This window comes from Corvus hawaiiensis, chromosome 3, assembly GCF_020740725.1.
Source record: "Corvus hawaiiensis isolate bCorHaw1 chromosome 3, bCorHaw1.pri.cur, whole genome shotgun sequence".
NCBI lineage: Eukaryota > Metazoa > Chordata > Aves > Passeriformes > Corvidae > Corvus > Corvus hawaiiensis.
Window position 1 is genome coordinate 68,238,925 of NC_063215.1, and position 24,119 is coordinate 68,263,043.

Here is a 24,119-nt window from a genome sequence, read left to right on the forward strand (position 1 = left end):
GGGCACGGAGCTGCCCGCACGCACCCCGGGCCGCACTGCGGGGCGTGCGAGGGCGGGGAGGTGGCTGGGGCGCAGCACCCTGCGCCTACAGGTCCCCAACCTGGTTTCTAGGCATAGCGACTGGGAGCGATCACGGGCCACTGGAACCCTCCTATTGCCACGCATCCTGATAAGGCCCTCTGTCCTACGGACCCCTCTGCCATAAAACTCTCTTTGCCGGACGGTGGGGAGAGAACCCGGGTGCTTTCAGAGACTTCCCCGGGAGAAAACTTCGCTGCCGCCACCACCTCTAGAACGGAGCAGAGGATAGCACCTACAGGGAGCTGACACTTGCCCAGCCTAAGCCCTCTTCTGAGGCTCAACCCCCGGTACAGCGAGCCCGCTTTGCCCTGCCGCTCCCAGCCCGGCCCGCCCTAAGCAGCCACGAGGGAACTCACTCCCGCGGCGGCCCTTTCCCGTTCCCACCCGGCGTCCCAGAGCGGGGGGGCGGGCCGAGTCCCTCCCCCCGCCCCTCCCGCCGCCCTCCCCCGGGCCGCTATAAGCCCGCGGAGTTTCCGTGTCCTGTGACTGGAGTCAGGTGGTGGCTGCGGTTGGTTGCTTGTCGCCTACCCTCCACCCTGCTCCGTCTTCCCCGTCCGGCGAGGGCCGGCCCTGCGGGGAGCCGGCTGGAAAAAGTTGGAGGAAAGTTGCTGGCTGGGAAAGTTTAAAAGCGGGAGAGCCGCGGCCCCGGCAGCCCGGCCTCTCCGCCGCACTCCACGGGAGGGAGGGAGAGCCGAGGATGGCCGGCGGGGAAGGGGCGGGCTGCGGCGCGCCGGAGTGCCGGGAGCACCTCTTCAAGGTGCTGGTGATCGGGGAGCTGGGCGTGGGCAAAACCAGCATTATCAAGCGCTACGTGCACCAGCTCTTCTCCCAGCACTACCGGGCCACCATCGGCGTGGATTTCGCGCTCAAAGTCATCAACTGGGACAGTAAGACCCTGGTGCGCCTGCAGCTCTGGGATATCGCAGGTACGGGTCGGGGCGGGCTGCTCCCGGCAAGGTGCGCGCCGAGGGCGCTGTGAACCCGCTGTCGGGGGCCCGGCGCACGGCCTCTGCGGAGGAAAGCGTGTTTTGGCTGTGACATCTGTCTTCTTGGTTTTCGTCTTACCCCCGTTATCAGCAACGTCTCATTCTTGCCTTTGAGGCGTAAGTAGAGGGAGTCTTGATGTGGCAATGGAGTTTTTCACTTTTTACAAGCTACGTGCTCTCCCGTTAGCGGACTTGGTGGGGCTCTTGGCTTGGCCCAGGGTTTTGCAGCAGTCCTCAACCAGCTGCTCTGCTCTCACTGCTGCATCCAGGGCTTCCGGAGTGTTCCTGCTCATACTACGCCTCCTGTCTGGGTGGTGGTGGCCTTGGTTATGGCTACTGCTGAAACTAATTCAGGGTTACAGCCCTGTAATGCATGTAATGCCCCATGCTTTACAGGTTAAAAGTAATTCAAATAGCGAATTGTCCTCAAAGGAAGAATGCTTAAACTTTTTGTGCTTGGAGTCACCTGGTTAATTTAAAAGTAGCTTGCATCCCTGCTGCACCGATGAGGGAATGGAACTTCAGTTATGCTTAGTTCTACATTCAAATCACAAATTTGTGTATTAGAAACATACTTGGAGCACATGGAAACAGAAAAGTCCTGTTCACTTGCCGAAACCATGCATTATTCCTTTCCTGTATATCATTCAAACCTGTTCTTTAACATTTCTCTTTCCAGGACTCCCAGCTGTATACCTGCCGTGGTTAACTATGCTTATGCTGTGCTATTGAATGCTACAAAACAATCTTTGTTTTGCTGTGGTCTTGTAAGAAGTCTGTCCCTCAGCTCTGTAATCACCTTGGTTGGTATTGCATTTCTAGTTTTGTGTGCAACTCAGGTGTTAGCCTGCAGCTCTCCTCATCTCTCTCTATCACCCTCAGTATATCCTCAGAATATGAGAAAGTAGACTTTATTTCAAATGCTGGTGTTTAAACTTGTGCTACTGGAAGACACAAGGGAAAAAACCTGGTAGTTACTGTTTCCATGAACTATATTCTTATCAGTGGAAGCTCAGAAATGAGGAAGTGTAACATGTGGCTGCTGTAACCCTGTGACAGACCAGCTGTACATCAGCTTGTGGTCTTTTTGCTCTAAAACACTTCAAATATGATTCCTCAAACTAAAAAGCCTTCTTATTGCCATATGCTGAAATACACCATGAATCTTTCTGTTGCTGGCCTGTAGGGCAAATGAAAATATTTTCTAATAGCTGTTTTGAAGAGCAAGCAAAATGTTGGCAGGCTTTCTCTTTTGATGTGTTCCTTTTGTGAATCAGCTTTAACTTTCTGTGACTCAATTAACAGTATCAGTACAAACTGCTGCAATCCTCTGGGTATATTTTAGCGAGCCTGGGATTCCAAAGACTGAAGAGGGGAGGCTGTTGGCAGGCTGCCGTGCTTGTGTTTGACTTCTCAGCCCTTCGTTGCTCAGACTTGGGTAGGCTGTGTGCTTTGCCAAAGCAATCTGTTTCAACAGGATAGGCAGAAACTTAGCTGTAACTTGTCACAAAGTTTGGACAGAACCTATTTACAGTTTGGGAAGTTCTATCAATACATCCATACATTAATGTCAAGATCCAAAAGACAGTATTTTTCATTCTTGGTTATTGCCCTTAGTGTATTTTTGATACTGCTAGGTGAAGTCTGAGTTAAGAGCTGCTGATAAATCCCTGGAGGTTTGTGGTAAATTGATTGAAGAATTAAAATTTTTCCTGTCACTGAAATATTTTTCCTGTTTTATAAGACTTTTGTATGAAACCCCTGACTAGTCTTTTCCTAGCAGAAATGAAAAAGGAAGATACAACTGTTCTGCAGTTTGCACTCCAAACTCTTAGCCTAATCTGCTAGTTTAGGGTATTCTGCTTCCAAAGGGCTGAGGGAATCTTGCCCAATGAAAAAAAAAAACAAGCGGGGAAGTAATCTTGGTGATTTTTGATTGGGTTGTGTTTAGCCAGTGTGACAGCAACAATTTGGACTCTTACAGCACTTGACATTTGAGAGTTAATTAGTAAAATAAAGAGTATTTTGGTATCCATAGGGGTTATTTGATGGTCTTAAAGCTGCTGAAGTCCTCAGCCTGGGAGTGCAGCTGTTTATGTATACAATCAGGAATATTTCTAAATACCTGAGGATGTTAACACGTTTATATTGCAGTTATTAGCTGAAGAACCAGGTTGAAGATGGCTTCTATAATCATAGACAGTATTCTCTAAAGCGCTTTATTGAAGTGTAGCACAGTGCCTGAGCATGTGATAGTCATTCCTTTTTAACTCATCAGCCCAGCTGTCTTTTGGCTTTCAACAACTCGTAGATAATTTTGCCTGCTGGTGTGTGCAGACAAACGGCTTTAGATCTCTTGAAGAGATCTGAATCTTATGGTAAGTAGTGTTACATGTGACTTCCCTGCAAGCAGTATGGTGCTGGCATTCTGAATTGATTTTGATGCATTTAAAAAGGCTGTTGAATTAAAATCTAACCCTTAAGCATAGAAAGGGATGCTATTTTCACTAGATAAAAGCTTGTACGTAACAGTTCATCATAAGAAGCTTTCCTTGAAGAGCTGGGTGCTGCAGTCTAAGGTTTTGTACTTAAGTCAATGATACAAACTGACTATGTAGTTCATGCATCAGCTAAAGATCATAATGCAGATAGTGTGCTGGTTTCTGATGTGATTGTAGGCAAGATGATGAATGTTGCACTGTTTATTGCAATGCAGCAGGTTACTGGATGACTTCAAATTCTTGTGCTAGCTGAGGTTGTTTTGGTTTGGGTTTTTTTTTTTTGTGATTAGATAATTCTGTCAAATAGAGCATGACCGTGTTACATTGCTTATGCTTTTTCTTTTTCTGCTGAAAATAGCCCTCTTGTTGTAAGGTATAACGTAACGCAAATTCTTGCAGTGACATCAAAGGGGAGGGGACGTAAAATGATGAAGAGGGAGGAAGGTTACTGTTGTGCTTAGACTTTTGTATTTCAGAGATAGTCAGGCATTTTAGTTTTTAGACACATGTTGTAACTTCTTGAATGAAGGTGATGAAAAACCTTGAGAGTAGGACTGATCAGTCACTGTCAAATTCTTGATTACAGCATAGACAAAGAAGCTGAACAGATTATATGCATGTTCATGCAGGAACTTTAGCTGCCTTTAGGCATTATTCTTGGGTTTTTTGTTTGGTTGGCTTTTGTGTTTTAATTGTTTTGGTTTTTTTTTTTAATCTGGATGCATGAAGTAATGAAAAATATATCTTTCTGGATAAATTTTGAAAGTGTTAGAACCAGGTTGACCACCTTGATCAAAGGGCATAAATGATTGGCAAGGTAGGAAGGAGGTAGGAATGAATCATTGTGGTAAAGAGATGCAAAACAAAGAAATTGTAATGATAGGGAAGTGCTTTTATAGTCTATTTCAATACACTAGAGATTCCTGTTTGGCAAGTGTTGCCCCAAGACAGCACTGCACTGGCCACAGTGTGCTCAGGTGGTGTCTGTGGCATATTGGTGAAGCTGTCAGGTGATACTGAAAGAATGCTTAAAGGGTTTTCTGTATCATAGAATCCTCCAAGCTGATCTAATAAGACCAGCAACTGAGTAGTGTTAGCTGCTGCTTTTGTGCTCACATTGACTATCACTGTCACTCACATCAGCCTGTATGAACATGCAGTTTGCTGGAGGGCCAGAGTGGTAAACATCATAGATAGCTTCTCATGAAGACTGTCACTAATTGCAACTGGTAGACAAATTTGGCTTTAAAGCTTTTTCTGAGGAATTCTGAATTAACTTTGGTGTAACAGGATTCTTCTTCCAGGGTTTTAATTAGAATGTTTTTGTATAAATATTTATTAAAACTGAAGTAATGCTTTATCTGGCAGAGCATGACTGTGAAGTCGGCCAAACAGAAGAGGAATCATTGTACTTTGGTATTCTAAATATGCTCTACAGGCTTTCAAGGGTTGAATGATAAGACTTGTAGCAAGTATATTTGTTACTAAAACCTTGTGTGTCACCTTGAGAGGAACTGAACCCTAACTTGTTATAGGTATATACAAGTCCCCAAGAGGATGGAGAAATCACATTAAAATATTTTGGTTAAATACTAAGTTGAGGAAGAGCTGGAATAACCTGTCTTTTATATGAAGATAAATGAGTGTTAAGATATGTGAGTTGATGTTAAGAGCAAGTTAACTTTCTAAATAACTTTCAGGCTTATCTATAGGAAGCCATGAGAAATGGGACAGAGTACAGGAAACCATGGATATGGTTGATTTTCAAAGGCATTCAGGCTGTTATAGTATGTGAGATAGTTTACTTCCATGTGAAAACTCTAGTTTCAAGCAGCTCTGTATACCAGTTAGTCTGCACTTGTGCCATTGGCATGTCATAAAGGCTGCCAAGTTGCTTCTATGTACTGGGGCATTAGCTTGTTTCTTGAATTATGGACTGATTTTATTTAGTTTTAAATAAGGTCTAAAGCAAGTATTAAGTGATGTTAATACATCCCTGAAAGTCTATAGGGAAACAACCAGAAAACTTCTTCTGTTCCCTATCCATACCTGGCTCTGTGCCAGAGGCATGGATGCTTCAGTTGCTTTGCAGAGAAGTCTCTCCTAAGTATGAAGAATTCAGAGGCAGCAGTCTCTAAAAGTAGTCAACGTATTCTTGTAACAACTTGTCCTTAGCCACAATGCATATTGAAGGCATTAAAATGGCAGCCCTAGCAAAGAAACCATGAAAAAATTGCTTAGCTGTGTGCCTGGTACAAGTGAGCATAAGGTGGAGGCAAGACAATCCAGGATAAGTTGCTCCCAAATGCGGGTATTTTTTTCTCAGTGCTATAAATACTCTTAATGAGTGAAGAATGTGCACATAAACAACTGCATCAGAAATGGATGCAGAACTTGGAGCTCAGAGCTTTTTCAGACACTGGTAAGTTTTTTTTGTTTTATATGGTGATGGAGGTTCCAAGAGCAGCTGCCTTCCTATGGAGGTAGGAATGCTATCATTTTGCTTACAGCTGAGGCAGGTCAGAAAACTCCCAGTCAGGGTTGGAGAACCTTCTATGTGATTATGTCTACACAGCCATGGAAATATGAAAGACTTGACTTAATTTCTGACTGCGTTCTGCTCACATGTTTAAATATAAATCTCATGAGAGAAAATTTACTTAAGGATTGTGCTTACTGAAAACATACAAGACTAGCAGATAAAGTTTGGGGAGGGGAAGTAGAAGGCTAGCTCATGTGGAAAGATTTTGAACACAGAAGCAGTAGAGGCAAGAAACAGAACTGAAGGTATACTTTGTTTCCTTCTAGAAACCACCCCTCTGTGGGAAATCTTGTGTGGGTGTCCTTTCTTATTACTCTTGTGGAATAGCTGGATTAAGGTTATGAGCTTTCAGTTCAGAATGACTTGCTGTGCTTGGAGCTCTACAGCTAAATATATCCAAATGAGTGCTGAATGTGTTAAACTTGGGGTTTTGGTGTTTTTCCAGCTTTCAGAAATCTGAGGTACCAAAGCATTCATAATGGCAAAGGTTCTTTTGCTTATCTTATGTACCCACTCAAAGTACTGTATATGTTATCTTGGACTAAACCTATCATCATTGTGCTGATAGAATTCCTTAGGCGTATGGGAAATGCTACTGGCTTGATGTTGGTGTTGTAAGGTAGTTTAGTGTGGTAATTTTGATTATGCAAGGCTGGACTATTCAGTAAAGTGGGAAAATTGAGACATATGTTCTTTGAATGTCTTGGAAATAAGCTTAGAATTTACCCGTAGGCCTTTCAAGGTGTTCTATGAGAAATGGGGTTAAATATGTGATCCTAAAAGACCACCCGATTTAGTACAGGCTTAAAAGAAAGTTCAGTGTATTTATCTTACAGGTGCTTTTAATTTCTACAATGGAAATGCACTTAGTGCTTGAGCGTCTATTCACTGTGGAATAGATGGTGCTTCAGCCTTATTTTCAAACAGATGTCACATAGCAGTTGCTTGGGAGTTTTATGCTTCCTACAAGATCACAATAAAAATGCTTTCCTAGTACTCTTACAGAGAATAAGGGATGACTGGATGGATATACATCAAGTGGACAGGGGAAATCTACCTTAAAGGCAAACAATACCCAAATTCTTATGTGCAATACAGTGGACAGGGGGGAATATAATATATATAGTGCTCAGTGTAGCTAAGTTTTGGAATAGTTTATGAAACAAACTAGAAAGCTTTGCAGAAATAATAATCTTACATGGATCACCCACTTTTCTGAAGGCAAGTATTAATTAAATTTTTGCCCTTCATGTAATACTTACTCAAGTAGTCAGAAATTAAGCTGGTTTGACAAGTCAAGCACATTGCCCTTCTGAGACAAACTGGCACAGACAATATTGAATATACACTTTCCTCTTATTGTATGGCATTTACATGAATGTAAATCAAGCTTTTTCAACTCTCCTTGCATCTTCAGAAGCTGCAGCTTCAGAATCTTGAGGCTTAACCTTATTTACATCTCCACTTTGCCTCTTAACCAGTTTGGTTTTCTTTACATGTGCATTAGGACAGGGTGTTACCAAAGTGCATATCCACAAGTGCAATTTGAGTTGGCAAGTGCTATAAAGGGGCAATTCTCAATTTATAACATAAAGGAAAGAAAATAATCTTAGCTTCCTGGTTCCAGAAAAGACATTAGCATGCTGTAAAAAATAAGATTCTTCCCCTCAGTAGTGCCTGAGACCACTGGATTCAGTCTCACAGCTGTCAGAGATACCTTCCATGAATTCCAGTGGTAACCATTGCTTTGCTTTTGTAGTCTGCTGTGAATGGTTCCTTCCAAGTACTTGCTTCAGAGGTTCAGAAGTGTGATATGACATGTTAGAAAAGTGATTTGCAGGAAGGGAATGTCTGTTTATATTTTTGTATGAAAATACAGGAATACCTCTTGTGAAATTCCTGCAGGTGTTAAAGCTAGCATGACCAGGAGTGACAACAAAGCACAGCATGCTTCTCAAACTACTGTGGAACAATGTTCAATATCCAAAGATCTCTTCTGGCTATGGAGACACAAGAAGAGGATAAATGGAGTGAGAGTATGCTTTGAAAAATGGTGGGATTTCAGGGCTTTATAGAGCTTGCTTAGAAAGAAATATCTTAACTGTCTGGAGAAGGCTAGCAAACTGTCAGTAGCCATGGCTTCTACATTAGCAGGTAATGAAAATAAATATTCCTTATTGTATGGATTTCAACAGCTTTTCAAGTAAGAGATTGAGAATTAGCCTCTGAATGTCACTGCAAACAGCTTATGGGAGCTTGTTCTTTAAATGCTCCCAGTCTAGAGCGCTGGGCAGAGCAAAGTGGCAGCTTTTTGATACAAAATTCCAATCACACACAATATGCCATGACACATTGACCATTTTAGAGATTAACGTTTTTTCAGTCTTGTGATAAAGTTGTTCTGGAGACAAACTGACTTTAGAATTGTTCTCCCATGTGCTGTGAAATGCTGTAGTGCTGTGCAGCATCACTGTGAAGTACACAGTGCAGCTCTGGCCACATGGCACTGCACCAAAGGGTATGGATCAGAGGGTGTCAGGTGTGAAATAGCTTAACTCTGGCAGATTACTTGTGTGGGTAAGTCTTGTTAAAGCAAGGTAGGAAGTACCAATTCATGCTGTTGCTGGCACTAATTGGACTATGTCAGCTTTTCTAAATACTAATGCAGGAGAATTGTTCCATACATGCTGCATTTGACAGCTAGTTAGAAATTGTTTAGCTTGATTGCACTGTGATTTTTCTGGGGATTGAAATCTGGTGCTTAAACAGGGACTTTCTGTCTGGCTGTTTAGCAAAGATGCAAAAAAAATAGGTGGTTTCTTATACAAACATGACTGTCATACTGCTGCATAAAATACAGATGATGTTGGACAAAACCCAGTGAACTCTTAAGTGCAGGGTATGGCCTCTAAACTTCTTAAAGACAGAACAGTAAGCTGGTAAAGTCATTTCGGACAATTAAATAATTAGATTAGCCCAAGACTACAGGCAACAATGAAACGTTTCAGTCTTGCTGTAAAATTCCCAGTGAGAGCTTTGCAGTTTGAGAGAAAATTTTCTATCTTTGAGAGAATGACATGCCTTTTCTACTAGGTTGATAAATCATAGTTCCTGGCAGAAATCAGGTGTCTAACTTCTGAGCACTTGCCATTTCAGTGCTCTTGCTGTTTCCCTGGTAGTGAACAGGACTGTCCTGTGTTAAAGTATAATGATAGTAAACAGTGAATGGAAAGACTAGTCATGATTTTGAAATTTCATGTAGTTAACAAATTGTTAGGTTAGAAACTGGCTATGTTGTGCAATGGAACTATAAAGCAAACTGCTTCCTACCTTTTCAGAATGAAATAGTGACTTCTATGAACATGTGGAAATACTTTGTGATATATAAATAATCAAAATACTGCTGCACTTACTGATAATGTTCAGTAACTTTTCAATGACTACAGAGTGTCTCATACATACTGTATATGTACAGTATATTGTCAGTGTCATGCATCTGGCACTGCATCGTTCAACAGAACTGCTTCAGCTGCACTCTGCAACTTTCTAATATAGACATAACCAGAGGATCAAAGGTTGTCTTTTACAATAAATTGTGAGTCAGTCAAACAGGGATTAACTGGCTTTTGCCCTGAAGAGTGCTCTGAAGCATTTGGGAAAGGGTCAGCGTTGGGAAGAGATCCATCCAGTGGTTGGTTAACTTACCCATGCCAGCCTTAGTAAGAAAGGACACTAGCAGTTGTAATTGTCTGAGGCTTTTGTCTGTTAGAAACTGTAAGTACTGGAGTCAGTGAAGCTAGTTCGAGTATCTGTCTCATACAGGAAGACACAATATTCTAGTAATTCTCACTTCTTAACCTCTCTGTGTTTGTCACCAGAACCACAAATACCACTTTTTCAGAGTGGTGGAAAGTAAAAGCCAAGCTAGATGTACCGTAACACACACAGGTTTCTAACATCTAATAGAGCTGCTAATATCATAGGATCACAGAATGGCTTGGGCTGGAAGGAACTGTAAAGATCATCCAGTTCCAACCCTGCTGCCATGGAAGTAGACCGTAAGTTGCTCAGAGCCCCATCCAACCTGGCCTTTGAACATTTCCAGGGATGGGGCATCTGCAGCTTCTCTGGGCAACCTGTTCTGGTTCTCTACCACCCTCACAGTGAAGAATTTCTTCCTACTATCTTATCTAAACCTACTCTCAGTCTAAAACCATTTCCCCTTGTCCTGTAGTACATGTTCTTGTAAATAGTCCCTCTCCATCTTTCCTCGAGGTCTCCCTCTAGGTACTGGAAGGCTTCAGGTCACCCTGAAGCTTTCTCTTCTCCAGGCTGAATAATCCCAACTTTCTCAGCCTGTCTTCAGAGGAGAGGTGGTCCAGCCCTCTGATCATCTATCTTCATGGCCCTCCTCTGGACTTGCTCCAACATGTCCTTCTTCTGTTGGGGGTCCCGGATGCTACACTCCAGGTGGGCTCTCACAAGGGCAGAGCAGAAGGGCAGAATCGCCTCCCTCACTCTGCTGGCCACGCTGCTTTGGATGCAGCCCAGGATACAGGTGATTTTTCTGGGTTGTGAGTGCATATTGCTGGGTGATGTCCAGCCTCTCATCCACCACCACCCAAGTCCTTCTTGGCCCAGCTGCTCTCAGTCTGTTCATCCCTTAGCCTGTGTTGGGACTCCAACCCAGTTGCAGCACCTTCCACCTGGTCTTGTTAAACCTCATGAGATTCCCGTGGGACCACTTCTCAAGTTTGTCCAGGTCCCTCTGGATGGCATTTCATCCTTCAGATGTGGCAGCTGCACTACTTGGCTTGGTGTTGTCTGCAAATGTGTCTATGTCATTAAATAGTTCAACACCTCCATGTTTTTAACATGTGGCAGCTTTTCACTTACAGCTTAAATGGATAAGACTGAGGAATGGGGAGTCATCTGGTATTAACAATCTTGCAATCTGTCTACTCTCAATCTATGGCTGCTATCCATGGGAAAAAGCAGGTAGACGCACTTGAACGTGAGCTGTAATATTGATAGTGGTTTGGTTAACCTACTTCTTGCAGAATAACAGATCCAATCTAATTAGGTAAGACAGTTCTGGGACAAGATGTGCTGGTTTGGGGAGATGGGGGATAGCTGTCAGCAGTGGTAACTTGCCAGTAACATGTTTATATATCTTTAAAAAGGAACTTCGGTCAACTCACACATGACCCTGGTAATACTAAAATGTACATTAGATGTCTGGAGAACTGGGAGATTCATCCTCAGGGCAGTTCTGGATATTTACTGTATTGTTCCAAACATCCAGCTGGCATTCAAAGTGTGGTCTTTTCCTGCCTGTGGCCCTTGAAGGGCCTAGGTGAGTTTTGAAAGTGATGGTAGTTCTAACTCAATTAGAGGATTGAACTATGTTCCCAGCCATTTTGGATGGTGCTTTAGCTTAAATCTATCCCACAGAATGACATTAACTTTACTGAGAGGTGGAATTGTAAATATGGAATTGTCACTCAGGTGTTCCTGGGAAAAAAAGAGCTTTCACTTATTGTTCAATTGGTCTTTTTTACCATCTACATTGAATAAAAGCACAAATGTCATATGGTCCTGGAAATTGATTGAATCAATTTAGTTTTGAAGCTTGGCACTGAAGTTTAAGTGCTGGAACTGTGCTTGTACGCTGATCAATAAAGTCAGAGTAGTTGATAGCAAGAACCTAAGAGCCATGGTGTTGGCAGTCAGAGTTAGTCTGACTGTTCTTGAGTTTTGGTGTGAGTGACTATTAGTGGTCATGGTAAATAGTTGGGCTGAGAACCCTTCTCACAATGCAAGGAGATTTTTCAAGTATTTCCAGACTAAAAAATGGTTTATTACAGTTGGTCACTATAGCTTAACTAAGCCTTCTGTGATGCCTGTGATCACTGCAGTGTATAGTAACTGTTGATAGAAAAGCAGAATGAATGAAATGCACTGGTAGGAAGCTACTTCTACGCATTTTGAGCTAACTGAATTTGGTTCACTAGATCTGTTGATCATTTTCTTTACTACTGAAGTTGTTGCTGGATAGTTTTTTGGGTTGGTTTTACACATAAAACTTTTCCTGTGTGGCTTATTCCATCTGTTGAACTTAAACTGCCTTTTCAACTATTTGAATTTTCATCTTCAGTGTTCTGTGGGACAAAATTGGTGAGAGATCCTTGAATCTATTCATAAACTGAGGACTTTTTGATATTTGCTAGACTTTTGGCAACTCTATTTGGTCCAGAAAAAAACCTGCAAAGTTTCGTTTCAATGGTCTTCCAGATAGCAGCAAACAACTTGGGAGTAAAGCTCTTCAGCTAGTTGTACACTGACTTTTGGGTGACTGCAGTCTAGACTATACAGCTATAGTTTAAGGTTTTTTGATGTGGAACTGCCAAAGTTGTTAAAATCATATTTTGAGCTCTGGCTACCCATTAAGCTGATTAGCCTGTTAAAGATGGCTTGAACTAATATTACTTTAATGGAAGAAACTACTTGCTCACTTTTGCAGTTGTCAGACTTTTATAACCCTTGGTCATCTATCTCTTCCTCATTAATGACACAGCTTCTGGAGGATTTCAGAACTGTTAATCTCATCTGAAAGAGAAACTTTGAAGAGCTTTGTCCAGTTGTCAATCAGCATTCCTGATGAGATATTAAGGTTTTAAATGCAACTAACACAAATCTCTTTTGAGTTGTGTGGCTTCAGGTAAGGTAAAGGTATCTTTTTTACAAGATAGGGGAACTCTTGCTATACTGTTGGTATTGACGGGTAAGCCAACATTTACCTCCATAGCAAAAAAGAATAGCTGGAGGAACTTCTTCTAGATGGGCCCTTTTACTCTCTTTGAGTAAGTTCTTGTTAGTTGATATAAACTGCATATTAACTTGTGAATAGAGTAAGTAGTCTTACTTAGAGTAAGTAGTCAGGAGAAGGAAGCCTAACAAACTCATTATTGTGCATTATCCAGTGGTCATTTGTACATTTTCTAACCCCAATTCCCATCATGTAGGAAGAGCTAAGAGTTGAAATAATGAGAGTGAAATAACAGGAATGTAGGGTATCTTTCACTGAATGCACACAAGAACTGCTACAATAAGTCACACTGCTGTGATAAACAGGACACTGGTGGTTTTCCCTTACACTGGGAAAGACTGCTGTAGAAACTCTTCAAATGTACTTCAAGGCAAGGTTACAATGATAACTTATCTTTTGCAGTAAAGGACAAATATAAAGATTCTAACGTCAAACCTGGCTATAATTTTTCGTGTAGATTTAAATTTGCAATTCACCCCCATTACAACGTAAACTGGGGAGTGAGAATAGCTCCCAAGTTCTGATGTAGCTTTAAACTCAACTTTATTCCTGTAGGGTGCTGTTGTAGGGAACTGCATTACTTCCTGATGAATGTCATTGTGCAAATACTTCACTTAAGGTTGTTGCAATTACTGGAAAATATGGTAGCAATATGTGCTGAGTCATTTCAGTGTGAAGACTTTGTGGTTAGAGAATGCAGAACTTGCATTGTATGAAGTCACTTCCATGCCCCCAAATTAAACTTCTGCTCCCTGTGAGTGTCCTGTATCTTAGCTCCTCATTTATACCTGAGCTACTAAAACACAAAATATACTTTTGTGGTACCGTCAGGTTTAGGCCTAGTCACTGGACCTACCAGAATGATTAGACTTGTGATGTCCTTTCTATTGCTGTACTAAGCAGTTAGTTATCTTCCTGCTCTCTTCCTAAGATTATACACACTGGGGATTTAAAGTCTAGTTTAATCTGATCACTTTTAGCCTTTTTCTCCTCTGGGGGTATGATCCGCTTCCTGTACTGCTCAACACTATTGTCACACATGGAGAAATGACTATAGCAAATATCCTGCTGGACAGAGGAAGGGGCATGACAAATCTCTGAACTGTGCATGGCAAAAGTTGAGACATTTAGTTTTAAGAACAAAGAGAATGATGTTCAGCCTTGAATTTGGAGGAGTAGTGTTTTCTAGTTTAATTTTTCTGTATGAGGGTTTTGGGGGGTGTTTTTGTAAGCAGAAAAGTGCTTGCAAAAGCTCTGCCTGAAAGTCCTGTTAAATTTTCAAAAGGCTGTCTAGAATGCTCTGCATCCCCCTACAAGAAGCTCAGCATGTGCTGTGTCAGTAATGACAGGATTGTACAGAAAATCCACTCAGTTGAAACTGAATTCTTTTCCTGCCTCATGTTGTATATGTTTCACCAAACAAAATTCTTACCTTTTGGGCAGGCCATGTTTTACTGTTCTGTCTCTGTATGAAATCCAGTATATCCGTCTTCATTAGGCCTCCAGACAGTTGTAATATTCAGGTCAGGTTTATTGTTAGTGGAGGTGAATTCTGGAGGTGAAAATAGCTCTGTAATAACCTGGTTTGAGGTTTGGGTTACTCTAGAAAAGGGCAGCAGTCATATTGGGCTGTAAAGGCATTAATTTCTAAGAATACAATGATGTTGAGCTTGTGTGGCTTCAAGGGTAAGAGATATCAAATCTTCCTAATATAAAGCTTAAATCTAGTAAGTAAAGATAGAAGCTTTTGTACTGATAGGCACATTAGTTTTCTACTTTCACCCAAACTAAAACTGTGGAAGAATATGTATTAATGTTTTTCTAAATCTAAAACTCGTGTACTACAAGAGAAAGATTTGACTTCTATCAATAAAGCTTGCTGGAAATAAGATTTAAATGATTGTTGTGGACAGCCAAAGCCCATGGTTTATACTGTGGCTGCTATAGAGTACCAAGTAACATACAGTTCCATGCTGACTTCCATTCCTGCCAGAACTGCTGTCTTCTTACACTGTGAGAAGCCACTGTACAAGGCTAACCCTGGCATCTGCATTATTCCAGAACTCCTGAATCTTCGTGTTAGCAGCACAACCCCATTTACAGTGGCTTTTCCTGGTCAGGCCATGAAGGGATTCAGCTGGTCTGAACCAGTTTTGCTGCAGAACTACAGTTGTTGCCTTTCTGGCACAGCCTATCTGGCAGATGGTTGCATGGTGTTAAAACTTCACACAGGCTGGAAGATACTGGGCATGAGAAGTCACCAGTGTCAAGGAATCGCCTGCCAGGCCACCTTGGCTATAACCAGTGCAGCTCTCCAGCTTATTGTGTGTAAAGATGTTGGGCCAGGTGGGCGAGTGCTATGGTAAAATGATGGACTTCTCTTGGAAATGGAATGGGAAGACTTACCTGAGTGATGATCAGAGTTTCTGACCAAGGCTAGGTCCCTTGGTATTTCTTTAAGAAAAGCCATTTGGTGGCGTTTCAACTCCTCAAGTTTGGTTCTGAGCTATGCTTTGTAACTTTTTTTGGAAGCTATATGTAATGCTGTACTAATTTCACCTTTTTGTACACCTTAAATGTACTGTTGTGCATTTTTCAGGAATGGTTATTGCTATAGGAGGCTCATATGGCCACTTTGCCAACTGTTTTTTGCTTTAAAGCTTTTTTGGATGGGAGAGCAATAGGCAGGAAGGGATTCAATCAATGGTAATGCCCTTCACTGTGCTAAATGAATGCAGCCATGTTTACCTACAGTGTGCACTGCTGTCTGAGAAATGATAACTGCCTGATAACTTTTTCTGCAATTCCTAAATAACTGAGCTTTCATATGTAGCAATCATGCTGTGTCTACTCCTTCTAGTAACAGTCTAGCAACCCTTCCTACAACTAATCAATACAACTTAATTTTCTTATGTAGATGTTCATCGAGTGTTTGGAAAAACAGCCTTAAGTAAAGCCTGGAAACCTCCCAGCTCTCCAGCAACGAACAGGGAGGACTGATGGGACTGTTTCCTTTGCTGCTTCAGATTCATGTTCAGTCTCATGTAAATAATAGTGAATGGTGTTCAATTCTGGACCATTTCAGGGCTCAATTGAAGAGCTGTTTCTGTAGAAGACTAAGGCTGGTACAGGGTATTTTAGACCTTGAGATTACACTGTTTGTGTTGTGGGGCTGTCCTGTGGTGTGAAGGGATATCTGCCTGAACTGGACGCTGGAGTCAGTGCTTCAGCACAGTCCAAGGTGTTCCTGTGTGGCAGGAATTGGTGGTGATACTGACAATTAAACAAATCGGGAAGCTGAGAAGGATCCTCTCAAAACTTGTGTGGTGCCCTATGCAGTGACTGGCTTAACGTGACTGAATTTGACAGTGTGGAACTCCATCAGAAAAAAAAAACCAACCTCCCAAAATCAAAATCCCTGCATTCTAAGGGTAAAGCTTCTTCAAATATGACATCATTGACCTGCAGAAGTAGTGAAAGCCTTCTGATCTAACTCTTTCCTAATGGCACTTGATTTGTGGAAACAGTGGCCAATGGTACAATTTGTAGTAAGGCTATACTAAAAACTGCTTTTATGCATGAGAGTCCAGGCAAAGGAGATGGTGTGAGTTACTTGTGTATTGTTTAGGAGAATTGTATTAGCAATTTTCAGATGCACAGTCACAGAGATGCAGGCTTGGTGCCTGACTTTTTGCATGGCCTTAGAAGTCCATGGCATTAATGCTGCTTCAAAACTTGAGCTTTGAGTATGGAGATAAGACCTTTCTTCTTGGATCCTGCTTGTTCTTACACAAGATAATCGGCCAGTAGTGACAAAAATAATGTGTAATTTCCATTCTGAAGAGTATGCTGGATAGTGATGCTGTTTTCTGCAGCATCATAGTTTAAAGTGAATGGACAGAAATAAAGTCAGCTTCTTTATAGTTCTCTGGAACTTTACTGTGGCTGCTGCTGTTTTCAGGCAATTCTAACAGCTGCTTAGGCAACCTTTTCAGAAAGTGTCTGTAGGGAATGAGCTAATCGTACTGTGAAGTACTGACATTAAAATGAGGCAATTGAGCTAGAAATGCACACTGCTGAACGGGATCTCTTGTCAACTTCCTTCATCTATTGAATTTCTGTCTCTTTTAGAAGATAACACACACAGTTCTCCTTGTATCTGTTTGTCCTTGCTAATCAAAGGTGGACTTGAATGTTTATAAACAGAGGACAACTAGGTTTCCAAATACAGCTCTTTTTGTATTCTAAAACCTCATGTGCACTAAAGGATAAAAGCCAAAGTGATGATACACTGTAAAACTAAATGATAGAGTGCAGGGACTGCTTTTCCCAATGAAGACTTGCAAACAAAGCAGGAAGTTATTTTAGTAGCCCAGACTTCCTAAACAATGTGCTAAGACTTGATACTGCTATGCATACTCAAATGTAAACACATCATGATGGTCTGACCAACTAAGAATAACTGAACTGACACACTCTAATTTTACATTTCGAGTATTATGGCTGCAGTAGTTGTACTTAATAAGAAAAGGCTTTTTTAGTTTCCTTTGCTTATGGGCAATTGATTTTTTTTTTTTCCGGATTTTTGTTGTGAATAACTGTACTTTAACTATTCTTGTTTTAAATCTTGGGATTGCTGTAGAACTTCTATAGTTGAAAATTAATCCGGAGAAAATCTTTGACTTTAAAAATGAAGTCAGAGATAACAGGTTTAGCCAGAACTGTTAAGCTATAGCAGCTCCTTTTGATCTTTTCCCTAAGGAAAAATGTATAATATAGGTGACTTCTTCAGAAGATGCTTTGAAGGCTGTTAGCCTTGAAGCTTGCAAAAGCCCTTGTTGCTCACCATTCAGCGAAAGGCTGAGTTTGCTTAAGTCTTTAGCTGAAGTAACTAGATTTAGATATAAGCCTTAATATTCTTTGATGAAATAATGATTTGTGCATAGCTGCACTGGTAGTGTTTTTAGGCATTACTTCTACTCAATAAAGAAGTTTAAGAAAAATTCCAGGTGGTAGTTGGGATTGCAAACTACTTCTAGCATGTGACTTGTCTTGTATAATATACATGATAGCTATTACAATGAATTTACATGAGATAAAGGAGGCAATGTTATATGAACTAGGTGACTAGACCCAAATGCCAAACTTTTATGAATTAAGCTGGTACAGTAGTCTATTTACATTGAATACAGTTCATGCTTCAATATAAGTATACTCTGTGACTGTCCTCTCTTTCAGGCCAGGAGCGCTTTGGAAATATGACCAGAGTATACTACAAAGAGGCAGTTGGTGCTTTTGTGGTCTTTGATGTCACAAGAGGCTCCACTTTTGAGGCTGTTTCAAAATGGAAGCATGATTTGGACAGTAAAGTACTACTTCCCAATGGCAGCCCCATCCCTGCTGTTCTACTTGCAAACAAGTGTGACCAGAAGAAAGATGGCAGCCAGAATCCCTCTCAAATGGACCAGTTCTGCAGAGAAGGTGGCTTTGTTGGATGGTTTGAAACATCTGCCAAGGTGAGCATAATAGAAAAATATTTTTAGTCTTTTGAGTATTAAGGCATTTGAGTATTGAGGCATAAGAAGAGATGAATACAATCGTGTAGGAAATAAAGTTACCAAGTATAGGAAGTGACAGTCAAATAGCCAGTGTTCAGCAAATGAAGTGATGTGCAGGCTAGCTTCACTCCTGAGGAAGATGAGGCATATTTGGTTTAGATTAAAACTTAGTTTCAAGGTACTCTGAATTTAAGATATCTGGAAACTTTGATTATCTGAGTTTGATAAGTTTTTTCATTTTGCATGCATGAGGATCCATCATTCTTTAGATGTTAATACTACTAAATGCTGATCAAGCTATCCAGAAGATACAGGTAATCTTTAGGTGCAGGTTTTTAAATGCACTTTCTGCCTTCACTGTTGTATGTAGAAATGGCAGGATTTGAAGCAAATGAGCTGTTTGCTTACTCATTACTACCTACCCGTGGTGTTGCTAAAGCACTTCTCTATTTTCAGGCAATGTCAAGACTCAAGCAGAGAAAAACAAATTGTTCTGAATAGTAATTTAAGTTAAGAAAGACATCTAGTTTATTCAGTTAATGTTGAGTAATTTCATTTATTGTATAGTTTTAGTCTACAGACTTTTTGTCAATGCACAGATTAAACTGGCAGCATCTTAGTTGGAAGTGAAATCCAGTATTTCCTTAAAGCTCAACTGATTCTTAAAATGAAGGACTCCTCTAGATGAGGACACTGTGGCTGACAGACCAGATTACTGGTCTGGCTGATAAATCCTTCATAAAGTAAGATAAGCCTCAAGGTCCCACTTTTCCCTTGGCTTGCCTACTTCCTTTAAGTGCTGCTGCTGAAGTGTTACACAATGATGTTTAGACAACTCTTAAAAAGCAAAGAGTCTGGAAGAAGAACATAAGAAATAAAGTAACAAGTTGATCTTTGATTCCTTTAAGAGAAGGATTCACAGTGAAAGGAATTAGTTAAATTAGCTAACAATTTATTTGCATTTGAAAAAATATTTCCAAACTCACCCATCTGTTGCTAAAAACTATTTCTAAGGCTCTTTATACTTAAAAAGAATACCAAGATTCTGCTTTGGTATAATCTTCCTGGGAGCTTTACCTGCCTGTAACACTGCCATATATAAAGTGTATTATGGCTTAAAAATAAATGAAAGTAACATTAGAACAAAATCTAATGTGAAATTCTAGTGACAACTTGCATTTTAGGTGGCATTTAAGATAGGACAAGGTATGAACAAGGTTCTTGGTGTAGAGAAAAATCCAGACAATAACAGTTATAGCTTAGATATTGACTTGTTTAGGACTCTGAAGAATTGTAGCTAAAATAGCAAAAATTTAGGACAGCTTGCTTGTTTTCTAAGCATACCAAAACAGTTCATGGTTTTAACTCCTGCCCACTTAAATATCCTATTAATCTGCTTTTGCCTTTCTATTGGAACTGATAAGTGGATCCTAAGACTAGTCATCAATAATACACTGGGCTGGTATTTCCTTTGGAACCAAAGATGAGCAATTCCAAACATGGCAGCCCTGTGCTAACAGATGGCCCAGCCGGGTCAAACCTGTGGCTGGAGACTCCTTAGCACTAGGCCAGCTTGGACCCTCAGAAACTGGGATGTTCTGACAAGTACATCTCTTAAGTATCCTGCACACATGCATTCTTTAGAGTGTATGTGAATGTACTTTTCAAAGTATGCACAAGAATATGTAGAGTGGCTAGATGAGGGACTTGGAAATAGCTGTGATTTTGAGGCTCATGGAAAAGATCCTTTTACATACATAAGTGCATCCAAACTCTATCAGAAACAGAAAAAAGCTCCAAAAGGTAGGACAATACTACAGATGGTGTAATTGCCTAGGATCTTGCCTGAGACAGAAATGCACTTTGGCATTTGTGAGTCTTCCAAATGCAGGTGACACTCATTCCCCTGACTGCCTACTAGATTAGAGTCAATATTCAGTTTGTAATATGGGTGAATAATTGTCTCAAACCTTTCTGCTAACTTCTTTCAAGAAAAAAAAAGTGTGAGCTATGACTTCTTGCACCTAAACTGTTTGTGTCCTGATGATGAGACTTTTTCTTTTTGGACAGCTTTTTAATAGGAATATGTGACTGTTTCAAAAGAATCACTGACTTCTTGCCTTTCAACATTTTTAGGACAACATCAACATAGATGAAGCTGCTCGATTCTTGGTGGAAAACATCCTTGCCAATTACAAAACCTTTCCTAATGAAGAGAATGATGTGGGGAAACCAAAACTGGACCTAGACCCATTGAAAGCAGAGAGTAAATCACAGTGCTGCTAATGCTACCACCGTTCAGTAAATGTGATGGGATGAGCAGCAAGACTTTGCCTTAAATCAAAATGCTGCTATGGTGCTGTGTTGTGACAATCCATATGGGGTGTCTGGTACTATCTGAATTGGTGACTCATTTGGTTGTTTACATATTCTTGTTTATCATGAAACTGAGTATCTTGTGAGTTATCATTCCACTTGCTTGAGTGTCTGCATCTAAGTCTGATTAGTGTCTTCTTACTTGAGAACATAAGGTAGTGTTTACACTCCTAAAAAGGAACAAAGACAACATTCAGTGTCTAGTTTGCTTCTAGGGCGTACGCTACATTCCAAATAGGACTCACTTTTAGCTGAATAGAATCTTGCACCTTTAAAGTAAATGTTTCCTTTGTCACCATTTATGTCCCACTTGAGCCTTCTCACTGGCACAATTGTCCCTATTTATTATCCCCCCCCATGAGGATCTGTCTCATTGCTAGTTCTCCTGGATCTAGACATCCCAGAAATCTTGAAGGGGCCAATGACAGATGGGAGGTATCTTTTGTAGTGTGATCACTAAGACTGAGTGGAGTAGATGGCTCTTACCACTGAGTAAAAACAAGATGGTTAAATTATTGTGTTTAACAAGGGAAAGACATGGTTATAGAGATACTAACAAAAATGCAACTCCAGCAATTTAAGGCTGAATATTTTCAGCTAATACTTTACATATGAAACACATTCATGAATACAGTTGTACTGCTGGCACATAGTTATGGTAACCTCACTCCTATGCACATCCAGAAATAAACATCCACTAACTTTTTCATGCATTAACACTGAAAACTTTACCAAGAGTACAAAAAGTAAGTATCTTACTGTCCTGTGATGATGAACTTGCTTCTTTTTTCTTCTGTCTAGAGATGGTTCTGAATACCATGAGCAAGGAGAGAGGTCTTGAGGGAAATAGCTTAATTGGTTCATGCTAGTCTGTCAACCTTTCTGCCCCAAGCTCTGTCTTTGTCAGTTTTAGAATAGTGCTGTACTCTTTTTGACTGCTTTGAACTGATGAACTGGCTTACCAGTTTGTAAGTGTATATTGAGATGCCTATGTTTCTTTGTTATAAAACATGTCTTTTTGGCAGCAAATGAACTTCAAAAGGATTAGAGAGATTTCATGGGTCCTGAATGCATTCTGGAACTCAGCTCTGCTTGGCTCAAAGGCTTTGAAGTTCTTCTTTATTTTAAGGGTTTCTTCTGTCCTGGTACCTCATTGCTACTGACTTCAGAAGTCTCAGAAGTCTTATCTTGCTGGGTTTGATGGTGCTGATGTTTAAGTAAACGTCAGAATTAGGTATATGCAGGATTTGATATACTTTAATCGATATTGAGATTTCTTAGCCTTTCTTTTTTCTAAAGAGTAACATACTTTTTAAGAGTTAAATAAATATATTTGGGCATCTTATGTGTGTTGGTGTATGCTTTTGAGAACATGAATCCTCACATACGTTCCACCCTATACTCACATGCTTTCATTGTCATTTGAAAACAATGCTATGTTAAAGGCTTATTTAAAATTACCACAGTAAGGCTTGGCATAAACTAAAACTGGGCTTATTTAGCTTAGGATCCTAAGATAATTCAGCTGAAAGGGATCTTAGGATGTCTTCTATGCTAATGTCTTTCTCCAAGCAAGAAGATCATAGCACAATTCTTAGGTGTTCATGTGGTCTGGTCTTAACCTCCAACAGTGGAGACTGTATGGCCCTGGGAAAGTTGTTTCAATGCCTGACTGTCCTTAAGAGTTGAAAGTACCATAATCTTCCTATTCAATCACTTGAACAACTGCATTTGAATTGTAAACTCAATTTTGATAAGATGTTTAATCTCCACTGTACTGTCTTTTTTTTAAGCTTTAATTAAAGCTGCACAAATGTAAATGCCTACTTTACCTGCATGGGGAGTTTCCCCAGCAAATAGTGGATTGTGGATTTTTGTTTTTGTGTTTAAATTCAAGAGCAGAATGGAGACCAAACTCAAGCTTTGTGACTCTGATGCCTGAATGCATGAATCTCATCTGGGTCCTGTCACTGGTAATATAATCCTATGCAGGTTATTTTCAAGGATGTCTGTACATTTTTGCTAGAAGAGTTACTGCTGCTATATTTAAGCACTTTCCTTGTTCTGTACATAGCTTCTTCTAAACCTCTGCATGAATGTAGAAAGGCCAGGATTCTAAAACTGGTGGAATGTACTGGTTTTGATACAGGTTGTCACTACTGAGGCCAGTAGTATAAAAAGAATATTTTCTATCTGCATGCTGGAAGTTGGTCTTTCTCTTTTTTTTTCTCAAATCTTCTTTCACTTTTCTGAGGAAAAGAATGTGAGCTGTAATAGGCTAGTCTTGTTTTGAGCTACAAACTGCATTCACTACCTCTCTGTGGAGAGGGAGCATTGTGATGTTTGAGCAGGTGGATCAGGAAAGCTGATCCAGTCAGAACAAGAAAAGTGTAAGAAAAGTCTGGCTGAGGAAGGAAATGGTAGCATCTCCCTGGTAGAGCGAAATGGGACTGCAGTTCATGGAGAAGTGTTTTAGGTCAGTTGAACTAGTCATGAAGCCCTATCCTAATTAACCCAAAAACTTTGATTTGGAAAAAATATGTGGAAGACAGACACAAACAGTGGATTTTTTTTTTTTTTTTTTTTGCAGTATAGGATTTTTTGGTATATCTTAACTGCAGTACTAGAAAAATATGAGCTATTCCAAGCTCCAGAGTTTTGTTTAAACTTTGTGTTAGGCATGTTGAGTTGTACTAGTGTTCAGTCTCCTTAGATTGAACAAATCTTTGTTTCTGTAAAACTATTCCCCAAAGATTAATTATTAAAGTCATTCCTAGAGACCCAGTACTTGATGTCACCACAGAACAGGTGGATGCCCAAAGGAGTCTGTGATCCTGTGGGAAGCCCATGCTGGAGCAGGCTCCTGGCAGAACCTGTGGCCCCATGGAAGGGCTCATGCTGAAGCAGGTTTTCTGACAGGCCTTGGGACCCTGGCAGGGAATCCATGCTGGAGCTGTCTGTTCTGAAGGACTGCACCCCGTGGAAGGAAACACTGGAGCAGTTCATGGAGCCTGGGGCAAGAACTCACATTGGAGAAGTTCAGAGGATTGTCTCCCATGGGAAGGGCCCCATGCTGGAGCAGGAGAAATGTGAGGAGAAGGAAGGAACAGCAGAGGCAATGTGATGAACTGACTGCAAACCCCCATTTCCCATCCCTCTGCACCACTGGGTGGAGGAGGTAGAGAAAATTTTGAGTAAAGATAAGCTCAAGAGGAAGGCAGAGGTTGGAAAAGGTGTTTTTAAGAT

At 40.7% G+C, this 24,119-nt stretch overlaps 1 protein-coding gene across 1 annotated transcript; it reads left to right on the top strand.

Annotated features, from left to right (window-relative positions):
- Positions 1-555: 555 nt before the first annotated feature.
- RAB32 (RAB32, member RAS oncogene family) lies at positions 556-22,218 on the top strand. The gene is made up of 3 exons (XM_048297625.1): positions 556-1,007; positions 18,178-18,455; positions 20,634-22,218. The coding sequence occupies exons 1-3, from the start codon at positions 779-781 to the stop codon at positions 20,781-20,783; spliced, it is 657 nt and encodes a 218-aa protein (XP_048153582.1). The 5' UTR covers positions 556-778; the 3' UTR covers positions 20,784-22,218.
- The last annotated feature ends 1,901 nt before the right edge of the window (positions 22,219-24,119 follow it).

What these genes read in the sequence shown, in the direction of transcription:
- RAB32 (XM_048297625.1), top strand. Translation starts at nt 779, where the DNA reads ATGGCCGGCGGGGAAGGGGCGGGCTGCGGCGCGCCGGAGTGCCGGGAG. An exon ending in GCAGCTCTGGGATATCGCAG is followed by an intron (nt 1,008 to 18,177) that starts GTACGGGTCGGG and finishes CCTCTCTTTCAG; the next exon opens with GCCAGGAGCGCTTTGGAAAT. An exon ending in GGTTTGAAACATCTGCCAAG is followed by an intron (nt 18,456 to 20,633) that starts GTGAGCATAATA and finishes CAACATTTTTAG; the next exon opens with GACAACATCAACATAGATGA.